Source organism: Schistocerca piceifrons, chromosome 3 (assembly GCF_021461385.2).
Source record: "Schistocerca piceifrons isolate TAMUIC-IGC-003096 chromosome 3, iqSchPice1.1, whole genome shotgun sequence".
Classification (NCBI taxonomy): Eukaryota; Metazoa; Arthropoda; class Insecta; order Orthoptera; family Acrididae; genus Schistocerca; species Schistocerca piceifrons.
Window position 1 is genome coordinate 741404150 of NC_060140.1, and position 21088 is coordinate 741425237.

General features: G+C 39.1%; 1 protein-coding gene across 1 annotated transcript; it reads left to right on the forward strand.

The window, feature by feature from the left end:
* Positions 1-322: 322 nt before the first annotated feature.
* On the forward strand, positions 323-18081 carry LOC124789623 (titin homolog). Its single transcript, XM_047257041.1, has 4 exons — positions 323-551; positions 5520-5662; positions 5757-5961; positions 14949-18081. The coding sequence occupies exons 1-4, from the start codon at positions 367-369 to the stop codon at positions 17722-17724; spliced, it is 3309 nt and encodes a 1102-aa protein (XP_047112997.1). The 5' UTR covers positions 323-366; the 3' UTR covers positions 17725-18081.
* Positions 18082-21088: the final 3007 nt, after the last annotated feature.

Consider the following 21088-nt stretch of genomic DNA (forward strand, 5'->3'; position numbering starts at 1 on the left):
AGCAGCCACAGGAAAAAACCCTACTATTGAGTTCATTTGGAAATACCCTCTGCTATGCTCTTCATAATGGTTGTATTATTATTATTTTTTAATAGAGTTCCTGGTGGCTGAACTGTGCTCCTCCCAAATAAGATTTTAGCGCCTTGAGCGTTGCAGCATCTCTCTCATCCTATTAATGACACAATTGTATTTATTTGAGTTTTACTACGATTTTTGAGTATTGTGGCAATATAATTTAGGAAATAAAACTTTGATCCACTGTGAAATTTCAAGGAATATAATTTAGGTTTAGTGACGTTTCTTCGTATTGGAGATGTTTGCATCAGGAAACACCGTTGTTTGTTATTGTTTTTGGTGGTCAACATAATGTCGAAAAAATCTGTTTTACGCTTTACGCTGAAGGAGTTGAATGCTTTGATACAGGACGAAAAGGCCCGTGTTGTGCTGCAAAGGAGTATCCGAAAACTACCTCTCCAACCTTACAGCTTAAGTGATTTGCAAGGTTCTATACACGAGGTTTTGGATGCAAACTTAGCCAAGTTTGACCACGAGTAAGTACTGTTTTGGAAATTATTTCTCTGTAGAATTGAAGGAAGATTTTAGTTTCATTATAAAAATATTGCTATTGTCACTCAGCCCTTTTAACTCGATATATAATTGTACCTGTACGTACCCAGGAAGGTTAAGAAGTGTGTAATCGAAATGATTTTTCTCTAGACTTTTGACGTTGTTATAAGTTGTTATAAATATTACTGCCGTTATTATATTGTAGTTACGTTAATCACTGATGTGGAACGAACGTTAATGTATTTATTTATCTGTTAACTGATATGTGGTATTCAAGTTACTATCCACTTTTTTAGTGTTGCAGTGTGTGCATGTCCCATAAAAATTTCGACAGTGTATGGTATTAGGACGCTTCCCCTTCCTCCCCCTTTCCCTGAAATCTTGTTTTTAATTACAGGCTGATCTGTTAATCCAAGGTCTAGGTTAGGTTGAAATGTGATAATTTTTTATGGGTTGGCTAACCACGAAGGTGAATGCTAATATAGGTTTTAGTAACAGATTAGTCTACAGTCTTTATTTGGCACAACAGCATCTTGTATAACAGTAGATGTGCCTCAAAATATTCTCTCCTATGTCATCAATGACTGGAATAAGTGTAGCTAGAACTGGAACTTTCTGCTCCAAAATCAGAAATTACAGCTACTTGGCGCAAATGTTGCTTTACCTGTCTAGGTTCTATTTCATAGAAGATTGATACTGCATAGTTTTCTGGTAAAAGACCTTGTTGGTATGTAGAGTCATGTAAAGTTGAACACTGATATTTCTCTCTTGCAACTCTTAGGCATGTTATGACTAGTCTCATAATAATTAGTTATGGGTCATTTTATGTTATTTAGACTGCATTTCAGCTTCTTAAGACCACTTAACAAGTTTGTGAACAATTCACTGATAAAATTATCACCAGTGCTAATGCAGCAGAACCAAGTCTAGCATTATGTTATTAAAATTACATTTTCTATCTAGTTAATGATGGAGATTTTGTACAGCTAAGCATGCATTTTTGTGAATGATATAGTTTCTCTCACTAGTCTGTTTATGTAAAGTACTTTTAAAGGGGTGATTTGTGGGAAGTAAATTAATTAGGATAATTAAGATTTTTATTTTGAGGACATTGGAGACGCCATTACAAATTTTTTGTGGTATAAATGGGTAATTGGGAAATAAGGGCAGGGTGGTCTTTTTTGCACTGCAAAAACGCTTAGATGATGAGGGGTAGACAGTGCTAAAACGTAACTGGAGCTGAGAAACTGAAGATTTACAGTCAAGATTTACTGTGAGAGAACACTGCAAAAAAGGGAGAAGAAATTCATCTGTTTTGGATCAGGAAGAATTTGAAAAATGGAAAGAAATTAGTATTCTCCATTTGGTAACACTATTGTAAGTAAAAGAATAGAAGAATTGAGAGAAAGAGAACCTTACAAACTGTGTTACAATTTACGTTAGTGAAGCCATGCAAAAAGTTATTCGGAAGTCTGAAAGATATAGGAAGTTTAAGGTACCTGGATCACAGTATCTTCCCCAAGGAGGAGATGGATATTTAATTCTGACAGTGTTGCCAGATCAGAATTAAGTGTTTTGTCTTTAAAACAATACACAGGATCTCATCCAAAAGCATTTGCCAGGCATATCTAGACTGTAAAGTTTTCAATTGTTTTACTCCATAACAACATGGTTCTGTGCAAGATTTTAACTCTGTTTTTATTTTTAATGTTACATTACTCAGTTGGTCAAAACAAAACCTAAGGATCACTTCATTGTCTGTCTGACTGCCTGTGAAGACCTAGTTTTCTCAGGAACGAGTCGAGGCTTGTTGAAATTTATAAGGTGTATGGTCCCTTGGCTGCGTAAAAAATTTAAGCTTCTAACTTGGTGCAGTCAAAAGATATGATCGTTATATGAACTAAACCACATAAACATATTTTTTTGCCATAACAAACTTACACTGTGTTTGTAATCCATTAAAAATCTTGGGAAATACTGAGAGATATTGATCTGGTTTGCAGTAATTGATGGGGTGATTAACCCTTTAACTGCTCTGGACATGTTAATGCGCACACCTTTGTACCTGTCCCTGTGTGCTCTGATCGTGTTTACACGTGCAACCAGTCCTTCTACCTGGTACTCTGAACAGACAGGTGGCCCGTGTAAACACATTCAGAGCACACAGGGACAGGTACAAAGGCACGCACGTTAACACGTCCAGAGCAGTTAAAGGGTTAATAAGGAAGATTTGTGTGTATAATTTACAAATATTTCATTCTAATTGGCTGAACTACAATTAAGTGAAGTCACCTGCTGCTGTGAAAACGATGCCTTTGCCATGTAGTCGTGATAGGCATAATGCTGCCCTATTATGTATCTCCGGCACTAGCATTGCAGGACCTTGATGAACCACTCATTCTGCAGCCGAAACATTCTGTGACAGTCTGTGCCTATGATACATGCAGCATCTGCAGTGTTTCAAAGCAAACTAACACTGGTAATTGATGCAGCATTGCACTTCCCTTGTTTGGTATGAGGTTCTTACGTCCTGTAAAACTCCATTGAAGTATTCCACAGAACAATTTGACATTTGTGTAACAATAGCCCAATAGTCCGACTGTACCATTTTTGTTTCTGGAGACTTTTGTCAGGTCTTACCAGTAACCACAGTAGGGGCAAGAGCAGACAAACTTAATGCCTGAGATAGCCATTTAGCATAGTGTGTTAATATAAAACCAAAATTAATAAAATAAATGAACATTTACAATAGTGAATGTAAAATTAGACAAACTTTCAAACTGAAAACTTAAAATTAAAACATTCGGGAAAGTCTTGGAATTCCTAAGGCTGATATCTTGCCACTACTGATATCAGTAATGGCAAAAATCATCAAGATTCTTTATTCCTAGGATGGGAAGATTCTCGATTCGTAGGTTGGATGAACTATCTATATTATAAATAATTAAGTTTGTATGAGACCCTTGTAGTGTGTGTCACATTCACATTTCCCCAGGTTTCCCCCTCCACATCCCCCCAATACAGGCTAGACAGAATAGTTTTCACATGAATGTTTGTTTCTGACTCTTCAGATAATTTCATATTTCTAGCATGCATGGCTGACTTGTCATCTACAGATTTATGAAATGGGGCACTTGGGCTATGTGGGACCAGTTGACCCTCATAGCCTAGTTACCCCATTTAAAAAAGTAATTTATTTAGCTCTACTGCAATTAGTAAATGTGGATTAAAAATTAATTCAAGGATAACCTTAGTAATAAAATTAACACAACTTTTATCCAGCATAGGTCATTGTGTTGATATACGGGAGAAAAACTCAAAGTGAGCTGAACTTACTAACAGTGCTGGAGACCTGATGCATGCACTAGATGTTGTGAAAAATGGAAATAAGACATTTCTGCAACATCCCTCACCTCGCCTTAAAACATTACTTTAATGATAAACAAGGGAAGGGGCACACACCACAAGGAGGCAATGGCGGTGGTCATGTTATCATATCTATCTTCATAAGGTGAAGGACAACTGGCAGATGTAATCAAACAATAGACAAAACTGGATTTGGGCTGAGAATCAGAAGATTGAATACCATTGAGTGTTATATTAAACTAAACAAACTTCAGTCACAATTCGAACATCAATGACTAGGCATGGAATGCTTTTTTCAGCAGGGATAGGCACTTGCTTTTTAGAAAGACACCTCGCAGTATTGAACATCTTCATTTTGATCAGACCAACTTATGGGTAATTTATGACTTTTTAAAAGCTTGCTGCCACTGTGATGGAACTAAATATGCCGGGAAAGCTAGAACACATATATAACTGTGATTAAACCTCATTTTTTTCATGACACCTTTAAACCAGAGTTTTTGGAGCATTTGGCACATAGCGCTAACATAAGATGGGTTCTTCTGGATGAGGAAACACTAGTCTTATTGTGTTCATCAGCAGATAATGAAATGATGCCAAATGTTTTGTTTGGCTAAGGGAAATGTAGCTAATGGAAAACTGGATCAACAGAGTACCTGCACAGACTGCAATGTCAGAAAATGACCATAGTTGGATGAAGATTTTCAACTGGGATTTTCAAGAATTTGTATTTTCAAAGAATATTGGCTCATTGATGTATGGTGGATACACAACCTATATTTCAAGTAAATCGATAATAAAATAAATTGATCTGGGTAGCTCAGGAACACAGTGCAACCATCTTGGCTGCGCGGAGTAGCCATGCGTTCTAAGACGCCTTGCCACGGTTCGTGGGGCTCCCCGTGTCGGAGATTCGAGTCCACCCTTGGGCATGGGTGTGTGTGTTGTCCTTAGTGTTAGTTAGTTCAAGTAGTGTGTAAGCATAGTAACTGATGACCTCAGCAGCTTGGTCCCATAGAACTTACCACAAATTTCCAATTTGCAACCATCTTGAACCTGCTGCATCACATCACATGTCTTATAGCACCCCGACATAATGTTGCTATAAACAACTGTCTGTCTGCAATTTCGTGGATACTGGTAATAACACAATTATTGAAGTAAGTGTGATCTTTCTGTTTAAGTTAATTATGTTCATCAGTAGGCAAAGATATCCCAAATCAGAATAACACTACTTATATGGAGTATCTTGAAATAACTAGGCCCACTTGAAAAAAATTTTTTGTTTGATTTTTTTCTTTAACTCAGACACTCAGGGAAAATTTCAGTGTGAACAAATTGTTCTAAAATAAAACACTATGTTAAAGACTATTTTAAATAAAACATAAGAAATGTCTGGCTTTAAAATAAAAAGGATTAATTAAGTTCATGTTGTGAAATTATCACTCAGTTACCTCACGTCTCCTTACTGATTCTGTACAGGAGCACTTACTGACATTCACACTGCAGATTGGTGTAAATAATATATTTGTGTTGATACTTTATGAAATACTGAAATGTGTGCTCTCATTAGTACTTATTTTCAGGTTGAAAGGAATACTTTTGAGCTACAAGAACATAAAAATTGTGAAGAATATTGCAAATGTGTTATACGATGATTCTCGACTTTACCTTACTATCCAAGCTGATTTTTATCTGTTCAGGCCTGAAGTAGGATGTGTTCTACGTGGTAATTATTTTGTTTTCATGTAATCCTGCTGCTTATTAAATTGCTTATTAAATTATTTGTTGCTGAATAATATTACATTATTTGTTGTATGCAGGTATTGTGAATAAAAGAAGTGCAGATCATGTTGGATGTCTTGTGCACAAGGCATTCAACGTGTCTATACCTAGACCAGAATGTGAAACAGATGGAGACTGGCAAGGATATTATGTTGAAATTGGACAGGAAGTCACTTTTAGAGTAGAATCGTTGGACCTTACTGGTAGCCTTCCATATATGTTAGGCTGTTTGCTTGATGTGGGGTAAGTAATTGCAAATATTAAGGAAACAAACAAAATGAATGATCATGTAAAATGCTATTTCAGGTGTAGAGGTAGTGGGTTCCATAGCTGTAGTGTTTTATTCTCTCTCTCTCTCTCTCTCTCTCTCTCTCTCTCTCTCACACACACACACACAGGGTTTGTTTTTGATAAAGTTTTTATATATTTATTTTTATTTTTTACACATTGTAACCTAATTGACACGACTGCTACCCTTTATTAACACTTATGTGTAAAAATATTTTTAACATTATTTTAACAAGGTCATCATTTAAAGCTTTTAAATATTTTTGAAAAATAATGATTTGTGCAATGGCTGTATGTGTATTTATTAAAATTACTAGTTTGTCATAAAAAAACACGCCCTGTAATTTTTATAAGTGACGATGGTCTGTTGTTTGAGGAAAATTGCTAGTTTTAAGAAAGTGGCATACAGCCATTGTAAAAATCAGTACTTTTCCAAAATATTTAAAAGCTTACAGATATAGTACTCATACAGGACATGATAGCTTGTCACATCAACTCAGTATGTATTCTGTGAAACAAGTTTATTGGACTTTCCTGCTGTCACATGATTAATTTTGTATTAGCATTTATTTGTAAACATTTCGAAAAGACTTTGAGGATTTCTGCAATACATGAGATCTGTGTTGAGCATTTTCAGGATAAACCCTAATTAGTTGTATATTCAGCTCAAAGTAATTACCATATGTGTAATTAATGATGTGTTTTTGATTGGTCAGTTGAGCTGCTGAGTCCATTTTCTGCTGGAATATGGAGTCAAGAAGTCGGCTGAGTACCTGAAATCACACCAGTATTCAGTCATGCCAAGAAAAGCAAAGAGAGAAATAGAGAGAGAGAGAGAGAGAGAGAGAGAGAGAGAGAGAGAGAGATCATACTGTATGCTTCTCCAACCCCCTCACTAGCTTTTTCCTTCCAGTACAACTGAACATCTATAGTATGTAGTAGTTGTTGTTGTTGTTTTTTTTTTTTTTTTTTTTTTTTTTTTTTTTTTTTTTTTTTTTTTTTTTTTTTTTCATCTTCTGCCCCATGGGGTATTTCAAATTACTTCATTTCCATTTTATTGTTGTCCAATATCCTGTATTTTGCTTCATATAACAGTCTGGGTAAAGCAAAACGAGGATAATGGAATGTAGTCAAATTAAGTTGGGTGATGCTGAGGGAATTAGATTAAGAAATGAGACACTTAAAGTAGTAAAGGAGATTTGCTATTTGGGGAGCAAAATAACTGATGATGGTCGAAGTAGAGAGGATATCAAATGTAGACTGGCAATGGCAAGGAAAGCGTTTCTGAAGAAGAGAAATTTGTTAACATAGAGTATAGATTTAAGTGTCAGGAACCAGAACGAGATTTTCATTCTGCAGCGGAGTGTGCGCTGATGTGAAACTTCCTGGCAGATTAAAACTGTGTGCCCGACCGAGACTCGAACTCGGGACCTTTGCCTTTCGCGGGCAAGTGCTCTACCATCTGAGCTACCGAAGCACGACTCACGCCCGGTACTCACAGATTTACTTCTGCCAGTGCCTCATCTACTACCTTCCAAACTTTACAGAAGCTCTCCTGCGAACCTTGCAGAACTAGCACTCCTGAAAGAAAGGATATTGCGGAGACATGGCTTAGCCACAGCCTGGGGGATGTTTCCAGAATGAGATTTTCACTCTGCAGCGGAGTGTGTGCTGATATGAAACTTCCTGGCAGATTAAAACTGTGTGCCCGACCGAGACTCGAACTCGGGACCTTTGCCTTTCGTGGGCAAGTGCTCTACCATATGAGCTACCAAAGCACGACTCACGCCCGATACTCACAGATGTTGTTGTTGTTGTTGTGGTCTTCAGTCCTGAGACTGGTTTGATGCAGCTCTCCATGCTACTCTATCCTGTGCAAGCTTCATCATCTCCCAGTACCTACTGCAACCTACATCCTTCTGAATCTGTTCAGTGTATTCATCTCTTGGTCTCCCTCTATGATTTTTACCCTCAATGCTGGCCTCCAATACTAAATTGGTGATCCCTTGATGCCTCAGAACGTGTCCTACCAACCAATCCCTTCTTCTAGTCAAGTTGTGCCACAAACTTCTCTTCTCCCCAATCCTATTCAATACCTCCTCATTAGTTATATGATCTACCCATCTAATCTTCAGCATTCTTCTGTAGCACCACATTTCGAAAGCTTCTATTCTCTTCTTGTCCATACATGCCTACACTCCATACAAATACTTTCAGAAGCGACTTCCTGACACTCAAATCTATACTCGTTGTTAACAAATTTCTCTTCTTCAGAAACGCTTTCCTTGCCATTGCCTGTCTACATTTTATATCCTCTCTACTTCGACCATCATCAGTTATTTTGCTCCCCAAATAGCAAAACTTCTTTACTACTTTAAGTGTCTCATTTCCTAATCTAATTCCCTCAGCATCACCCAACTTAATTCGACTACATTCCATTATCCTTGTGTTGCTTTTGTTGATGTTCATCTATGACCCTCCTTTAAAGACACTGTCCATTCCGTTCAACTGCTCTTCCAAGTCCTTTGATGTCTCTGACAGAATTACAATGTCATCGACGAACCTTAAAGTTTTTATTTCTTCTCCATGGATTTTAATACCTACTCTGAATTTTTCTTTTGTTTCCTTTACTGCTTGCTCAATATACAGATTGAATAACATCAGGGATAGGCTACAACCCTGTCTCACTCTCTTCTCAACCACTGCTTCCCTTTCATGCCCCTCGACTCTTATAACTGCCATCTGGTTTCTGCACAAATTGTAAATAGCTATTTGCTCCCTGTATTTTACCCCTGCCACCTTTAGAATTTGAAAGAGAGTATTCCAGTCAACATTGTCAAAAGCTTTCTCTAAGTCTACAAATGCTAGAAACGTGGGTTTGCCTTTCTTAATCTAGCTTCTAAGATAAGTCGTAGGGTCAGTATTGCCTCACGTGTTCCAATATTTCTACGGAATCCAAACTGATCTTCCCCGAGGTCAGCTTCTCCCAGTTTTTCCATTCATCTGTAAAGAATTCGCGTTAGTATTTTGCATCCGTGACGTATTAAACTGATTGTTCGGAAATTTTCACATCTGTCAGCACCTGCTTTCTTTGGGATCGGAATTATTATATTCTTCTTGAAGTCTGAGGGTATTTAGCCTGTCTCTTACATTTTGCTCACCAGATGGTAGAGTTTTGTCAGGACTGGCTCTCCCAAGGCTGTCAGTAGCTCTAATGGAATGTTGTCTACTCCCAGGGCCTTGTTTCGACTCAGGCCTTTCAGTGCTCTGTCGAACTCTTCATGCAATATCATATCTCCCATTTCATCTTCATCTACATCCTCTTCCATTTCCATAATATTGTCCTCAAGTACATTGCCCTTTTCATTATAGGGTTTCATATTTCGATAAAATGTGTTCGTGACTTTCATGATAGAAATAGATGATCGAACAAAAATTAAATCAGTCTATCTCTGTACTACTGTCCAGATTTAGGGTTTCAGTGTTTTTGCTAAACTGCTCTGTCAAATGCTGGAATGATTCCATTGCAAACGCTACAGCTGATTCCCTGTTTTATCAGAGCTTCACTTCATCTGTGATGATCTATTTGCTAATGGAACATTAAACCCTAATCTTTAATCCTTGTCTGGATCCACTTGATAGCTTAATGGGCAATCAGCATGACAGCTGTAATTCATCACCACCTTCCAGTGTAATTCACAACAAAATAGTTTATGATGAGCAGCCAGATAGCAGGGTCTAATGGGCACAATAGTTTAGTAACTGACCATGTTGCCATCATCAGGTGCACTGATGAACAGCTGACTTAGCAGTTCGCAAGTTTTATCTCTTTCCCTCCCGACCTCTGACCTGTCAGCCAACGTCTCCTCTCCCCCTCCTCCCGCTGACACATTCTCCATTTGCAGCCAGGGAAGTGTGCTGGTGGCACCTCTGCTGTTGCTCTGCCTGCTTCTGAAGTCAATTCATTATGGCAATCTCCTTCCTTTCTTAATCGGACAAAATGCAGTTCTCAGGCCTTACTAAGGATGTAGCCACTATCACAATTGATCAGCAGTTCCATTACTTGAATCTTGATAGATTCTTGAATGAGACAGGCCCAGAATTCAGACATCTGTGTCAACCTTGGTAAGATTGCAATCCATTCTGTGTATTTCCAATAGGCAATGTTCCACGACTGCTGCCTTGTTAGGCTTTTGCAGTTTGGTGCACTCTTGGTGTTTTCAGAAACGATCTTCAGCAGAGCACACCGTCTGTCTTACGTATGTCTTGCCACATTGACAGGGTATCGGATAGACCCCAGATTTCCATAGTGTGTGATTGTCTTTCTCACAACCAAGCAGTACATGTGTTGTAACTGGTGGGTGGCAGAATCACATAATATACCTATATGGGGGAAAATGAAATGTGGGTAAGGCATATTTTGCTGGGAGTCTCCTTTCAGAGAATTTGGCCATCTGGTGCAAGTCTTCTTATTTTATGCCACTGTGGCAGAGAAAATATCTGATCCGGTGAGGAATCAAACCCATTCTCCTTACTGGCATACAGTCAAGCTGACCACTCAGCTAAGGTGGCAAATGTTTCGCAGCATAATAAAACTTGACAAGCTGAAACACCTGAGAAGTTGTTTGCTGAGTGCCTTGCATTCCCTATGAGATTCCATGAAGAACGTGTGGTGCTGAACTTTGTTGAGAGGTAATGCATCACATTCACTCATCAGTAGCTGCCAGTAAAATCAAGAAACCTGCCAGCCTAGCCATGGTATGGGAAACAGTATGCTGAAGTCATAGGTTGCTGGACTCAACTATTGGAGAACTATTCAAATTACATCTACAACAGGCCAGCCAGTTCATTCTCTGGTTGTGGGAATAGACTGATAGCGTCAAATAGCCCACACTGAACTCTGCATGTCAAATTGCAAAATTTGAATGTATATCGGAGAGACAACCTTCTGGTGCTCCCAGCAAGACTGCCATCAATCTTACGGCCAAGCAGCTGGATGACACATGGTTTCCATTCTTAAGAAAGGCCTCAATTTTGATTTCACTCCTAAATCCGTATCTACCATGAACATCATCATCATTTTTCATCTGAAGCAGGTGAAGAAGTATGTTCTGAAACCTGTTATGCTCAGACACAAAAAAAAAAAGAAATGTAAAAAAATCTCTAACAGGTAGATGGCAACTATATGGAAACTAAGAGAAGATCCAGATGATGAGTTCTCACCAACTGACAAAGGCAAAGCAACTGGTGTCCTATCACACCAAGATTACATTGTGAAGATGTAGAGTCTACTAGAAGACTCTGAACCAAAGAAGAGGGTGTAGAGGAAGACTATGGCACATCCCAAAGAAACTGGCTTGCCAGACTAAGTATTAAGAAACTGTGACAGAGAGTACCAGTTCTGCCAAGACTTCCTGGGCATCTGAAGGTTCACAAAGGTAGGGTGCCTTTATGTCCTACTGTTCACAACATTGATGCCCCAACATACTCTCTCACTAAATAGCTTACATCGGAAAGTTTTCACATCGTATTCGCAACTGTGTGAAATTTATCTTAAGCGTAAGATGTTGACATCCTGGTGAGCTTCAACATTGTTTCTCTTTTCACCAGAATGCCTTTACGAGAATCCTTGGAACTTATTGTCCAGAATTAACATACAGATGACCAACCCTTTTAGGCTTGTCTTGACATTGACATACTTTCATTTTGATGGTGGTTATATTGAGCAGATGGAAGGAGTAACCATGGAGAGTACACTTTCACTAGTTGTTGCCAATGTGTACATGGAACATTTTGAGGAATAAGTTTTGGAATCGGCCCAATGGAAATCTACCTGTTTTTCCAGTATGTAGACAACACTTTCAACTTATGTCCAAATGGAAGAGACAAGTTGAATGACTTTCTCATAAATTTCAGTTTTATATACCAGAACATCAATTTTGCCATGGAAGTCAAAGTGAATGGATGCTCCCCTTTCTGGATGTTGTGGTGAAGAGACGAGCAGATGGCACATTGCGCCACAACATATGCCAGAAGAAAACATACAGTGACATATAAGATATGTGAGAAAAGTAACGAGCCTGAGAACACTGTGAGCAATCTGGCAATGCTGTTTTGCTCTACTTGTGGAGACCGGTGTGTTCCTCACTTCCAGGTGCTTCCTAGTTTCCACTAACATTTCCTATCAAGAGCATGTGTTTTTTGCTGGCACAGCTCATTTTTGGAAAGCTGAGAACACATTGAAGATGAATTTCTCTCAGGGGGACCTTCAACTTTGAAAAGACCCAAACGTGTTTTTGCTCTTGTAAGATCAGACGAACATTTAACCGTAAGGATGATGGGTGACCACTTAAACACTTTCACCATACTTCAAATTTTGACCAAAGATATGCATATGTGAAAGTTTTGTGCAAAAATGCTGAGCAAAATGATGATCGAAGAAACTTGTGCATTGTAGTTGATGAATCTTGGATTTTTTTAATATGATCCTAAGACAAATTGGCCAAGTGAGGAGTGGCACACTGAGACATCTGAACCGAAAAACGCTCGATCAGCAAATCGAAGATCAAACCAATGCTGATTTTCTTTTTTTGACAGTAAGGGGTATTGTGCATAAAGAATCTGTTCCTCAAAGACAAACTATCAACCAAGTGTTTTACAAAGATATCCTTGAAAGGCTCAGTAAATGGATGAATTATGTGAGCCTGGATATTGCAGACAAGTTGATGCTGCATCATGACAACACCTCATGTCACACAGTCAGTTCCATCACTGAATTTTTTACCTCAAAAGGCGTTCCTGTTGACCCATTGCCCCCCCCCCCCCCCCCCCCCCCCGCTCCCCCTGTTCACCTGGTGTGAGTCCTTGTGACTTTTTTCTTTTCCCAAAATTGGAAAACACCTTAAAAGGATGTCATTTTGGGACTCAGGAGAACATTCTAAAGAATGTGACCAACATGTTAAAGGTCCTTCCAATAGAAGCCTACCAAGATGGGGAAAAACAATTCCACCAGTATATAGCTGCCAAATGGAACTACTTTGAAGGGAGTGATGTTGCTGTTTGAAGAAAATAAAAATTTAGATAGATAAAAAAATAAGTTGTATTACTTTCCTCTCACACTTCATATATCCAAATGCAGACAGCTGCCACTGTACAGTGCAGAAGAATGCAGTGCTCAAAAAATGACAGTAGAAGTCTCAAACAAGAACTTGAACATCTGAGGATGATTGTCCGTAAGTGCAGCCACACAGAGTGGCAAATTCAGAGAGCACTGCGTCCTACACAAACTGTACAACTGGCAGGAACAGAAGAGAAACTCATGAGGATGTGGCCATTGTGTTTATTCCATTTTGTGGTGCTTTATCTGGAAAGACAGGACAAATTCTCTGCAAACATCAAGTCTTCCACCCACCAGCTAAAACATGAAAACTCCTTCATAGTATCAAAGACATTATTGATTATGAAAACCTGAGATCTATAAGATACCCTTGTAATGTGACAGTCAAATGGTGTGTACTGCTGAAGATTGTTGCCAAGAACACTGACAGTATGCCATACTGCAGCAGCCTAGCAAGTCAGTAGTCATGGAACATTGTCTATCGGAAGTACACAAAATGGATTACGAACACACTAAGATTCTGACACAGATGTTTAACTTCTGGGACTGTTTCGTTAAAGAATCTGTCAAAATTTGAGGAAGGGAACCTCTGATCAGTGTAGATAGTGGCTACATCCATATTAAGGCCTAGGAACACACACTAAGTCTGATTAAGAAGCGGAAGGAGATATTCCTCAATGAACTAAGTTTGGGCATGGGTGGAGTAACAGCATATATGTCACCAGCATGTGTCCCTGGGCACAAGCCAAGGGCAGAACAATGTGTTGACAGGAGGGAGCAGGTAATGGATAGAGCGGCAGGTTGGAGGGAGAGGGGGGGGGGGGGGGAGGAGAGAAGAGATAAAAGCAGCAAGCTGACCCCTAAACAGTCGGTTCATCAGCGCAGCTGTGGACAGTAATGTGGTTGCTTACCAAAGCAATGTGCCCGTGCAAACCTTCACCTGTGAACTATTTCGTCAACATGTAGTTTCTTTCGCTGTGGCGACAGCTACTCTTGTATTTTATTTTTATATTTCCGTTTCCCAGAACTATTTTTCTCATATTGTTCTTGGCTTCACCTTCTTTATCGACTATTGTTAATATATGTCTGTGGTTGCCATTTGTGTTTTCATGCAAGTCACTTTGGATGAATATGCTTGTTGTACATAGACTTTAAACACAGTATGGATGCTAACATACCCGTTTTTTTTTTTTTTTTCCCCCTCTCCCCCCTCCCCCGGATAACTGTCAAGCAGAGTGAAGTATTTTTCTCTCTCCAAATCTTCCCCCCCCCCCCCCCCCCCAATTACAGGTTTTTCTTGATTTATTTCTGTATGGGCCGTTTATATGGCAGAATGGATGTATGTTTCACAAATTTTGTAATTACTATTTATCTTGCAGCTATATTCAATTTAGATATTGTAAGTAGAAGTAGGATTGTGTTTCTTTTCTTGTTATAAGTAAATAGTAGTGCAATTTGTAAGATGACTTCATTCATACCCGTTATGGAAAAACATGTGGTTACATCAGACAGTACGTGTAGCATTCTGCACACATGCTTTGCCTGATAAAACCAGAACATTGCTTGTTTCTTTTCCTTTGCCCAGAAAAACTAATGAACAATGTAGTTACTGATGCATGATAGATTATTATTTGGCCAATAATTATTTTTGTCAAGGTGTAGCAGACAAAGATTAACAGTATGAAATATTTCATAGCATTAACTTGGTATTTTATAATTGCGTATGTCAGAAAGTGGGAACATATCATTATTTGTTATTGGCTCTTGTGCAGTCTAAAATTTTTATGTCGTCTCTCCATAGTGATCCTTCTCTCTCTCACTACAGGTCATTGTCTGGCCCTCCCAGTGAGATATTTGATGAGCAAAAGACCACAGAAAAGGAAGAAATTTTTGCTCCCTTTAGTAAATGTAATGGATTTCTGGAGCAGCATGAAGACACTCATGCATCTGTACCCACAACAGAACACAAAAAGAAAAAGAAACATAAGAAGTATGAAGATTTAGAAAGTGGAGGAAATGTCCAAGACTCAGTATTTGTGAAGCATGAAAAATACGATAGTATTCATGAGAAGGATGATGAGGGGCATAACGAATCTGGCAGTCTCCTGAAAACACCCAAGAAGAAGAAAAGGAAAAATGCTGACCAGATTGATCCAATAAAACAGGAAGAGCAGACATATAGGCTAGACAATGATGGGGGCACTTTGTACCAAAATCAACGAGAGGAAGAGCAACAACAATATGAGGAAAAGATCTTACTCAGTAAAAAACAAATTGATAGCTCTTGTCATTTATCAGAATTTGATCATTTAAATAGTACTGTTAATTTGGAGAAGAAAAAGAGAAAATATGGTGAAGCATTTTATGATGATGATGATGATGAAAATCATACTGTCAGTACACAAAATGAAGGTGTAAAGCATAAAAAGAAGAAGAGCAAGAAAGAAAAACATGTCATTGAAATAGCTAATGCTGATGAACCTGTTGAAGATGATTTTAGCATAGATACATCAAAAGAAATTACAAATCAGGACAAGAAGAGAAAGAAGAAAAATAAAAGGGACGTTACGGGAGAATTATCTGCAGAGTTGAGTGAAGAAACTACTAGTCCATATGTTAATAACACTCCTGAAGAACTGATATCAAAAATGCAATTCAGCCAAGAACATTTAAAAAAATTATGTAAGAAAGTGAAACCACTTGTGACAACTGAACTTATAACATCAACTCCTGTTGAACACAAAACCAACAAAGAGAACAAGTTTTCTTTTACTAGTAGCACAGAAAGTCACTCAGGTTTCAAACCAACAAATTTATCAGAGTCGATGGCCCCTTTTTCGCTCATGCATTCTCCTATTTTGAAAGCAAAACACACAAAGAAGGAGAAAGAAAGTAGTCCTGCTGTTCAAAGTGATAATGTCCCAGTAAAAGTAAAAAAATTAAAGAAAGAGAAGAGGCTTAGTTCGACTCAGCAGAGTCCAGGTAAAAGAATTTCAGAGGATTGTCAATTTTCTGGAAGCCATTGTGTTTCGTATCACCAAGAAAGCAACTTACCTTGCTCAGACATAGAAAATCAGACGAAAGGTGCAACTACACATCTAAACTTGAGTAACAAATCAGTAACTGATATGCAAGAAACAGAACACAAAAATAAGATGAGAGAGAGTGCTGATAAGTCTAGTAAACAACTGTCAAAAAGTGTTTTGGAGTCACCTGTAGAAAGTAAAGTGAAAATCAACAAGAAGGAGAGTCATTTATCTGCAAAGAAGAAAAATAGTATCGGAAATGAACCTAAGAGAACAATGAAAACAGATAGTAACATTAATGACAGTTGTGATAATCAAGATTATGGAAATAATAGCTATAATCAGATGGTTGCTCAGTGTGGAGAATCTGGAAAAACACAAATGTCCAATAGACTATTTGAATACATGACAAATATTGAAAAACAATCTTCCATTACCAGGAAAAGTTTAACATCTAGCTCGGTACGGAGTGAAAATACATCAGAGGAAGGGAACAATTCGGATGAGGATAATGTGTTAAAAAATATTCTCAAATTAAATAGAACTCCATCATCAGAAAGATCTCCCAAACACAAGCGAGTAGCTGCAATTAATCAGTCCTCCAGCCAGACTATAAAAAATTCTGATCGAACATGTAGCCCTGACAGTGGTTTGAGTTTGTCAGCAACATCTGCTGAAAAAGATTCAGTTAATTTAACAATTAGAGACAGCAAAAGAGATGCTCATCGCATGTACAGTGCAGAATTTCCCAAAGATAGAGGACATGTAAAAGAGCAGGCCAAAATCCTACCAAAGACACCTAAAAGAAAGAAAATGGTGGATACTGAGGAAGGTGGTAGTCATCTGACTGTCAAACATAGGATCAAGAAGGAAAAAGAAAGTCCTGTTTTTCAACCTTTGGGACATGAAACTGACAGTATAGGACCTTTAAGAGAAGATGGCTCATTGGAAGCTGAAAGGATGAAAATTCTTGCTGATATGATCAAAAAGTTAGAATATGGGAATAAAGAAGATCTTTCTATGAAAGATGAAAGTCATAAACCGTTAGGTTCTTCAGTAGTCAAGGCAAGGCGAAAAAGTAAACAGGAGGATACTGTGTCAGATAGTGAGCTAGACAGCTCAAAATCCAAGAAGAGTCACAAGAGAAAGGAGAGCAACAAACTTAAAGGAATGAAAAGTGCTGTTAGAGAAGTAGATAATATGCAGCAGCTGGATGCTACAGCTTACTTCAAACCTTCTGCTGAAAAACTCTCTAGTATTTCCACAGCCCAAGCTGGAGAGCAAGTACTTGATAGGAATAGAAACAATTTGGGAGAAGGAAGTCCTGTTACAGTGCAAGCTAAAATTTCAGGAAAGACGCCTAGAAGAAAGAGTACTACAGAGACTGAAGCAAGCAACTCCAGACCAGTGACTAAAACCCCAGTTAAAATCAAGAAAAAGGACAGTCCAAAGAAAAGGAATGTTATGTCGTTCCCTGAAAGTGACAACAGTGGGGGAAATTCCCAAAGGGAAGAATCACCCGGAGCAATGGCAGAGAGGCTTTTGGAAGAATTTGTGAAGAGGAGATCACTGTGATGAATAAAAGCCTTGTTATTATGTGAGACTGTGTATGTAATGAGAGAACCATCACTAATTCTGATTTGTAGTGAATGTATATCTCATAGCAGATTGTGCATCCTTTACTGTAATCACACAAATAATTGCTGTGTAGAATGAGAGGTGGAGAGTAATATGATTCAAAGTGGCAAAATTTGTTCAGATTCTACTTAACTTCCACTTGCACTATGCTGTAGTGTGCTCATGATTGCCAGATCCAACACAATATTTTATTTTGTATCAGTTTTGGTGAAACACACCATTTTGTACATATGTATATTATTATGTACTTCGGTAACTGTGAAGATCTTTGTAATAAAAGTATTTTTTGTAGTATTTCACTTGAAAGGCAGTCACTCACATATATCAGACTAATGTGTGGAGCACAGAGACGTGGAGCAGAAAACAGTTTTCACAGTAGCTTTCGAGCTCTTGCTCTTTTCCTAGCAAAAGTACACACATGAGCACACCCACCCACCCAAATATGCACTAGCGTGGCCATGGGAGTTTATTGTGTGTGTGTGTGTGTGTGTGTGTGTGTGTGTGTGTGTGTGTGTGTGTGTGTGTGTGTGTGTGTGTGTGCACGGGCGCATCCCAGAATTTCCATTATTGAAAACTCAGTTGACAAAGCTAATGAATTGTGAGACAAGATTACTGGCCTTTATTTATCTTCAGGAGGCAAAATGTTTAGTCCCGCTGATAAGACATAGATCCTTGTCTACCCTCATTCTCACTACTCCCAGTAGTGCTAGGGATTTTTCCATGGGAGGACTCAAATGGGATGCATTTAAGCCTCGTGATGCCAATTGAGAACGTACTTGACTGAGTAACAGTGGCTCGAGGCCACAAAAACTGACAATGGCTGAGAGAGCTGTGTGCTGAACTGCCCACACTGCTCCATACCACATCCAATGATGCCATTGGTGGAGGATAACATGACAGACAAGACAGTACAGATGGGTCCATGAGGGTCTGTGGACAGTCGAGAATTTGTCAAAGTTTTGAGTATCTACATATTTTGATACGGATCAGTATAGAGATTGATATATCATTGGAAATAGATATCAAACATTTTTACTGTTCCTGGTAAGTACAAACACTACTTTTTCCTGTATTATCACATTGGTGCTCTACCAAGCACCAAAATGATTATCATCAAAGTGAAGCTCTGTGTGTAAAGGAAGTGTGTTGTGTGAAAAATAAAAGGGAAGAAAAGCAATGACTCCCATCAAGTTCATGTCAGTAGATTAATAGGAGCTATACTGAAAAGAGTAGCATTGAAACTCATGTACTTTCTGCCACTCCACACTCACCCTCTCTCCCCTAGCTGACAATAGTGTTTTGATTAGCAAGTGAAACAATCCTAGCAACAGTAAATCAGGAGATGATCTCATTCATGTAGGGTAGCCTTGGGTTATTTTCAGACTGAAATGTAGCTCTGATACCAATCGTTTTTTTCTAATACTTTGTGTGATGTCCTCACATGACTTAATGATTATCAGGAGAAAATTTGACACTATTAAAACACATAAGATACTAAACAAAAAAGGGTCTGAAAATAACACCATGGAAGAACGTCAGACATTCGTGGAGTAATTTTCAAACAGCTACTTCCTGCATTTTTTAAAGGATCGTTTTGAGTATCAATTGCAGTAACTGCAAGACAAAATATGTACAGCCAAAACACTATATTGAGGTATTTATCAGGCACTTGTGAAACAATGAGTATAAAAAGATAAAATGAGTATAAAGCAGAAAAATAGTATTTCAGAACCACAATTTAATGTTTCTAAACTCCAAAGAGTTCTTTGAGATACTTTTTGACATTAGAGTTGTGTTCACATCATAAATGGCTTTAATATTAAACAGGTCAATCAACTCTGTCTTGATTAGCCCAAAAAACAAGAAGGATTTTGCAACATCATAATCTTGTTCTTTCAGTAGTCACCAAAACATATCCCAACATAACCACTTTAAAAACCTCATTTCAGCTGTCATCAAATGTTTCTGTTGTTGCAGTTGGATCTAGGTAGAACTGGTCTCATCAAGATTGTAAATACATTTTGCATTGCCGTTTATAGCAAGTCACTCCATTTTGTCTTTAACCAAATCATAAAAGCTTCGTCATCTCCTTGATCTTTGAGAAGAGGAACTAACAAGTCCTTTTTTAGTCTGTATTTCCTGGCAACACTTCTGATGCTTAAACTGGGATTTAAAAATAGGTAGACACTACGTCAGAAGTGAGGGGAAAAGCAGTATAAACAGTCAGGCACTTTTAGCTTGAGGAGTGTGCCAGGTCAGTCGAGACTCGGGTCGGACCTGTGCTGGTCTACGCTTATAGGGGCCAGTCTGGCAGCAATGTGTTAAATATTCTGTGTAAACTTGTACTTTGTTTCTATGTACTTGTTTGGGCTGTATTCCACCTCCGGTAACGCAACACCGGGGTGGAACGAAATGGCAGCCGGGTACTTGGAGATTGCACGGTCTACCTGAAGGAGGGCAGTGACAGCGGTCTGCAGTGTGTCCAGGATGGACCAAGTTCGCTTCCCACCTGGTGTACCAGGGTCCAGGTGAGGCGTATGCTGCAGGAGGCGCAGCAGCACTGAAACAGCGTTAGGGACAGTGGCGGGTGTTGCCAACCGGCAAGCACCACTAGCGGCAAGTTGTGGCACGGCGTCCAGGAGGGTGCAGGTTCGAGTCTGGTCCTGTCCTGGGAGCAGCAGCGGCCGAGGGCCACAGGCGACCAGTACAACGAACTTCGTCCCATGCTTGGACAGAGTAGGCCAAACGGGGTGGAGGGGGGGGGGGGGGGGACCAGGGACTGTACAGTCTCCGCAATCGCGAGCAGTAGAGCGGCACCTGTCGCTACACCTCAGTGGGCAGCGACTGGGCGAGCGCAGCTGACTTTCATCGTCGGGCGACCTTGATGACCGCAGCAGCGGTGTCGGCAGTCCAGGAGTGCTTAAACGGCCGGACTCGCAGAACAGCACGCAGACAACACGCTGACATTATGCTTCTGTAAATTAGTTGAATAAAGGAATACTTCTGAATACCACTGTATCACTCTGCACTGCCCCTTGATGCTATTGAACGTGCTTGGCCTCCTGGCGAGAATCAGCACGGTGGTCCCAGGCTTCAGCTCTGCCAACTGGAGTCCCAGGTTCGACCATCGATAGTACGCAACAAGGGGAAGTAGGGGCCAGCCTTCTTCCATTTAATTTCTGTCTTATAACTGCTTCTCCTTCAACTATGTTTATGCAGTTCATCTGTTACATTTCACTCCAGATATATACTCCTTTATAATGGTTGTTGCTGTTTCCAGTGTTTGATCGTTTATTGTATC

Coding starts and splice junctions, on each gene's coding strand:
- LOC124789623 (XM_047257041.1), top strand. CDS start 367: ATGTCGAAAAAATCTGTTTTACGCTTTACGCTGAAGGAGTTGAATGCT. Junction 552..5,519: donor TTAGCCAAGTTTGACCACGA/GTAAGTACTGTT, acceptor ACTTATTTTCAG/GTTGAAAGGAATACTTTTGA. Junction 5,962..14,948: donor GGCTGTTTGCTTGATGTGGG/GTAAGTAATTGC, acceptor CTCTCACTACAG/GTCATTGTCTGGCCCTCCCA.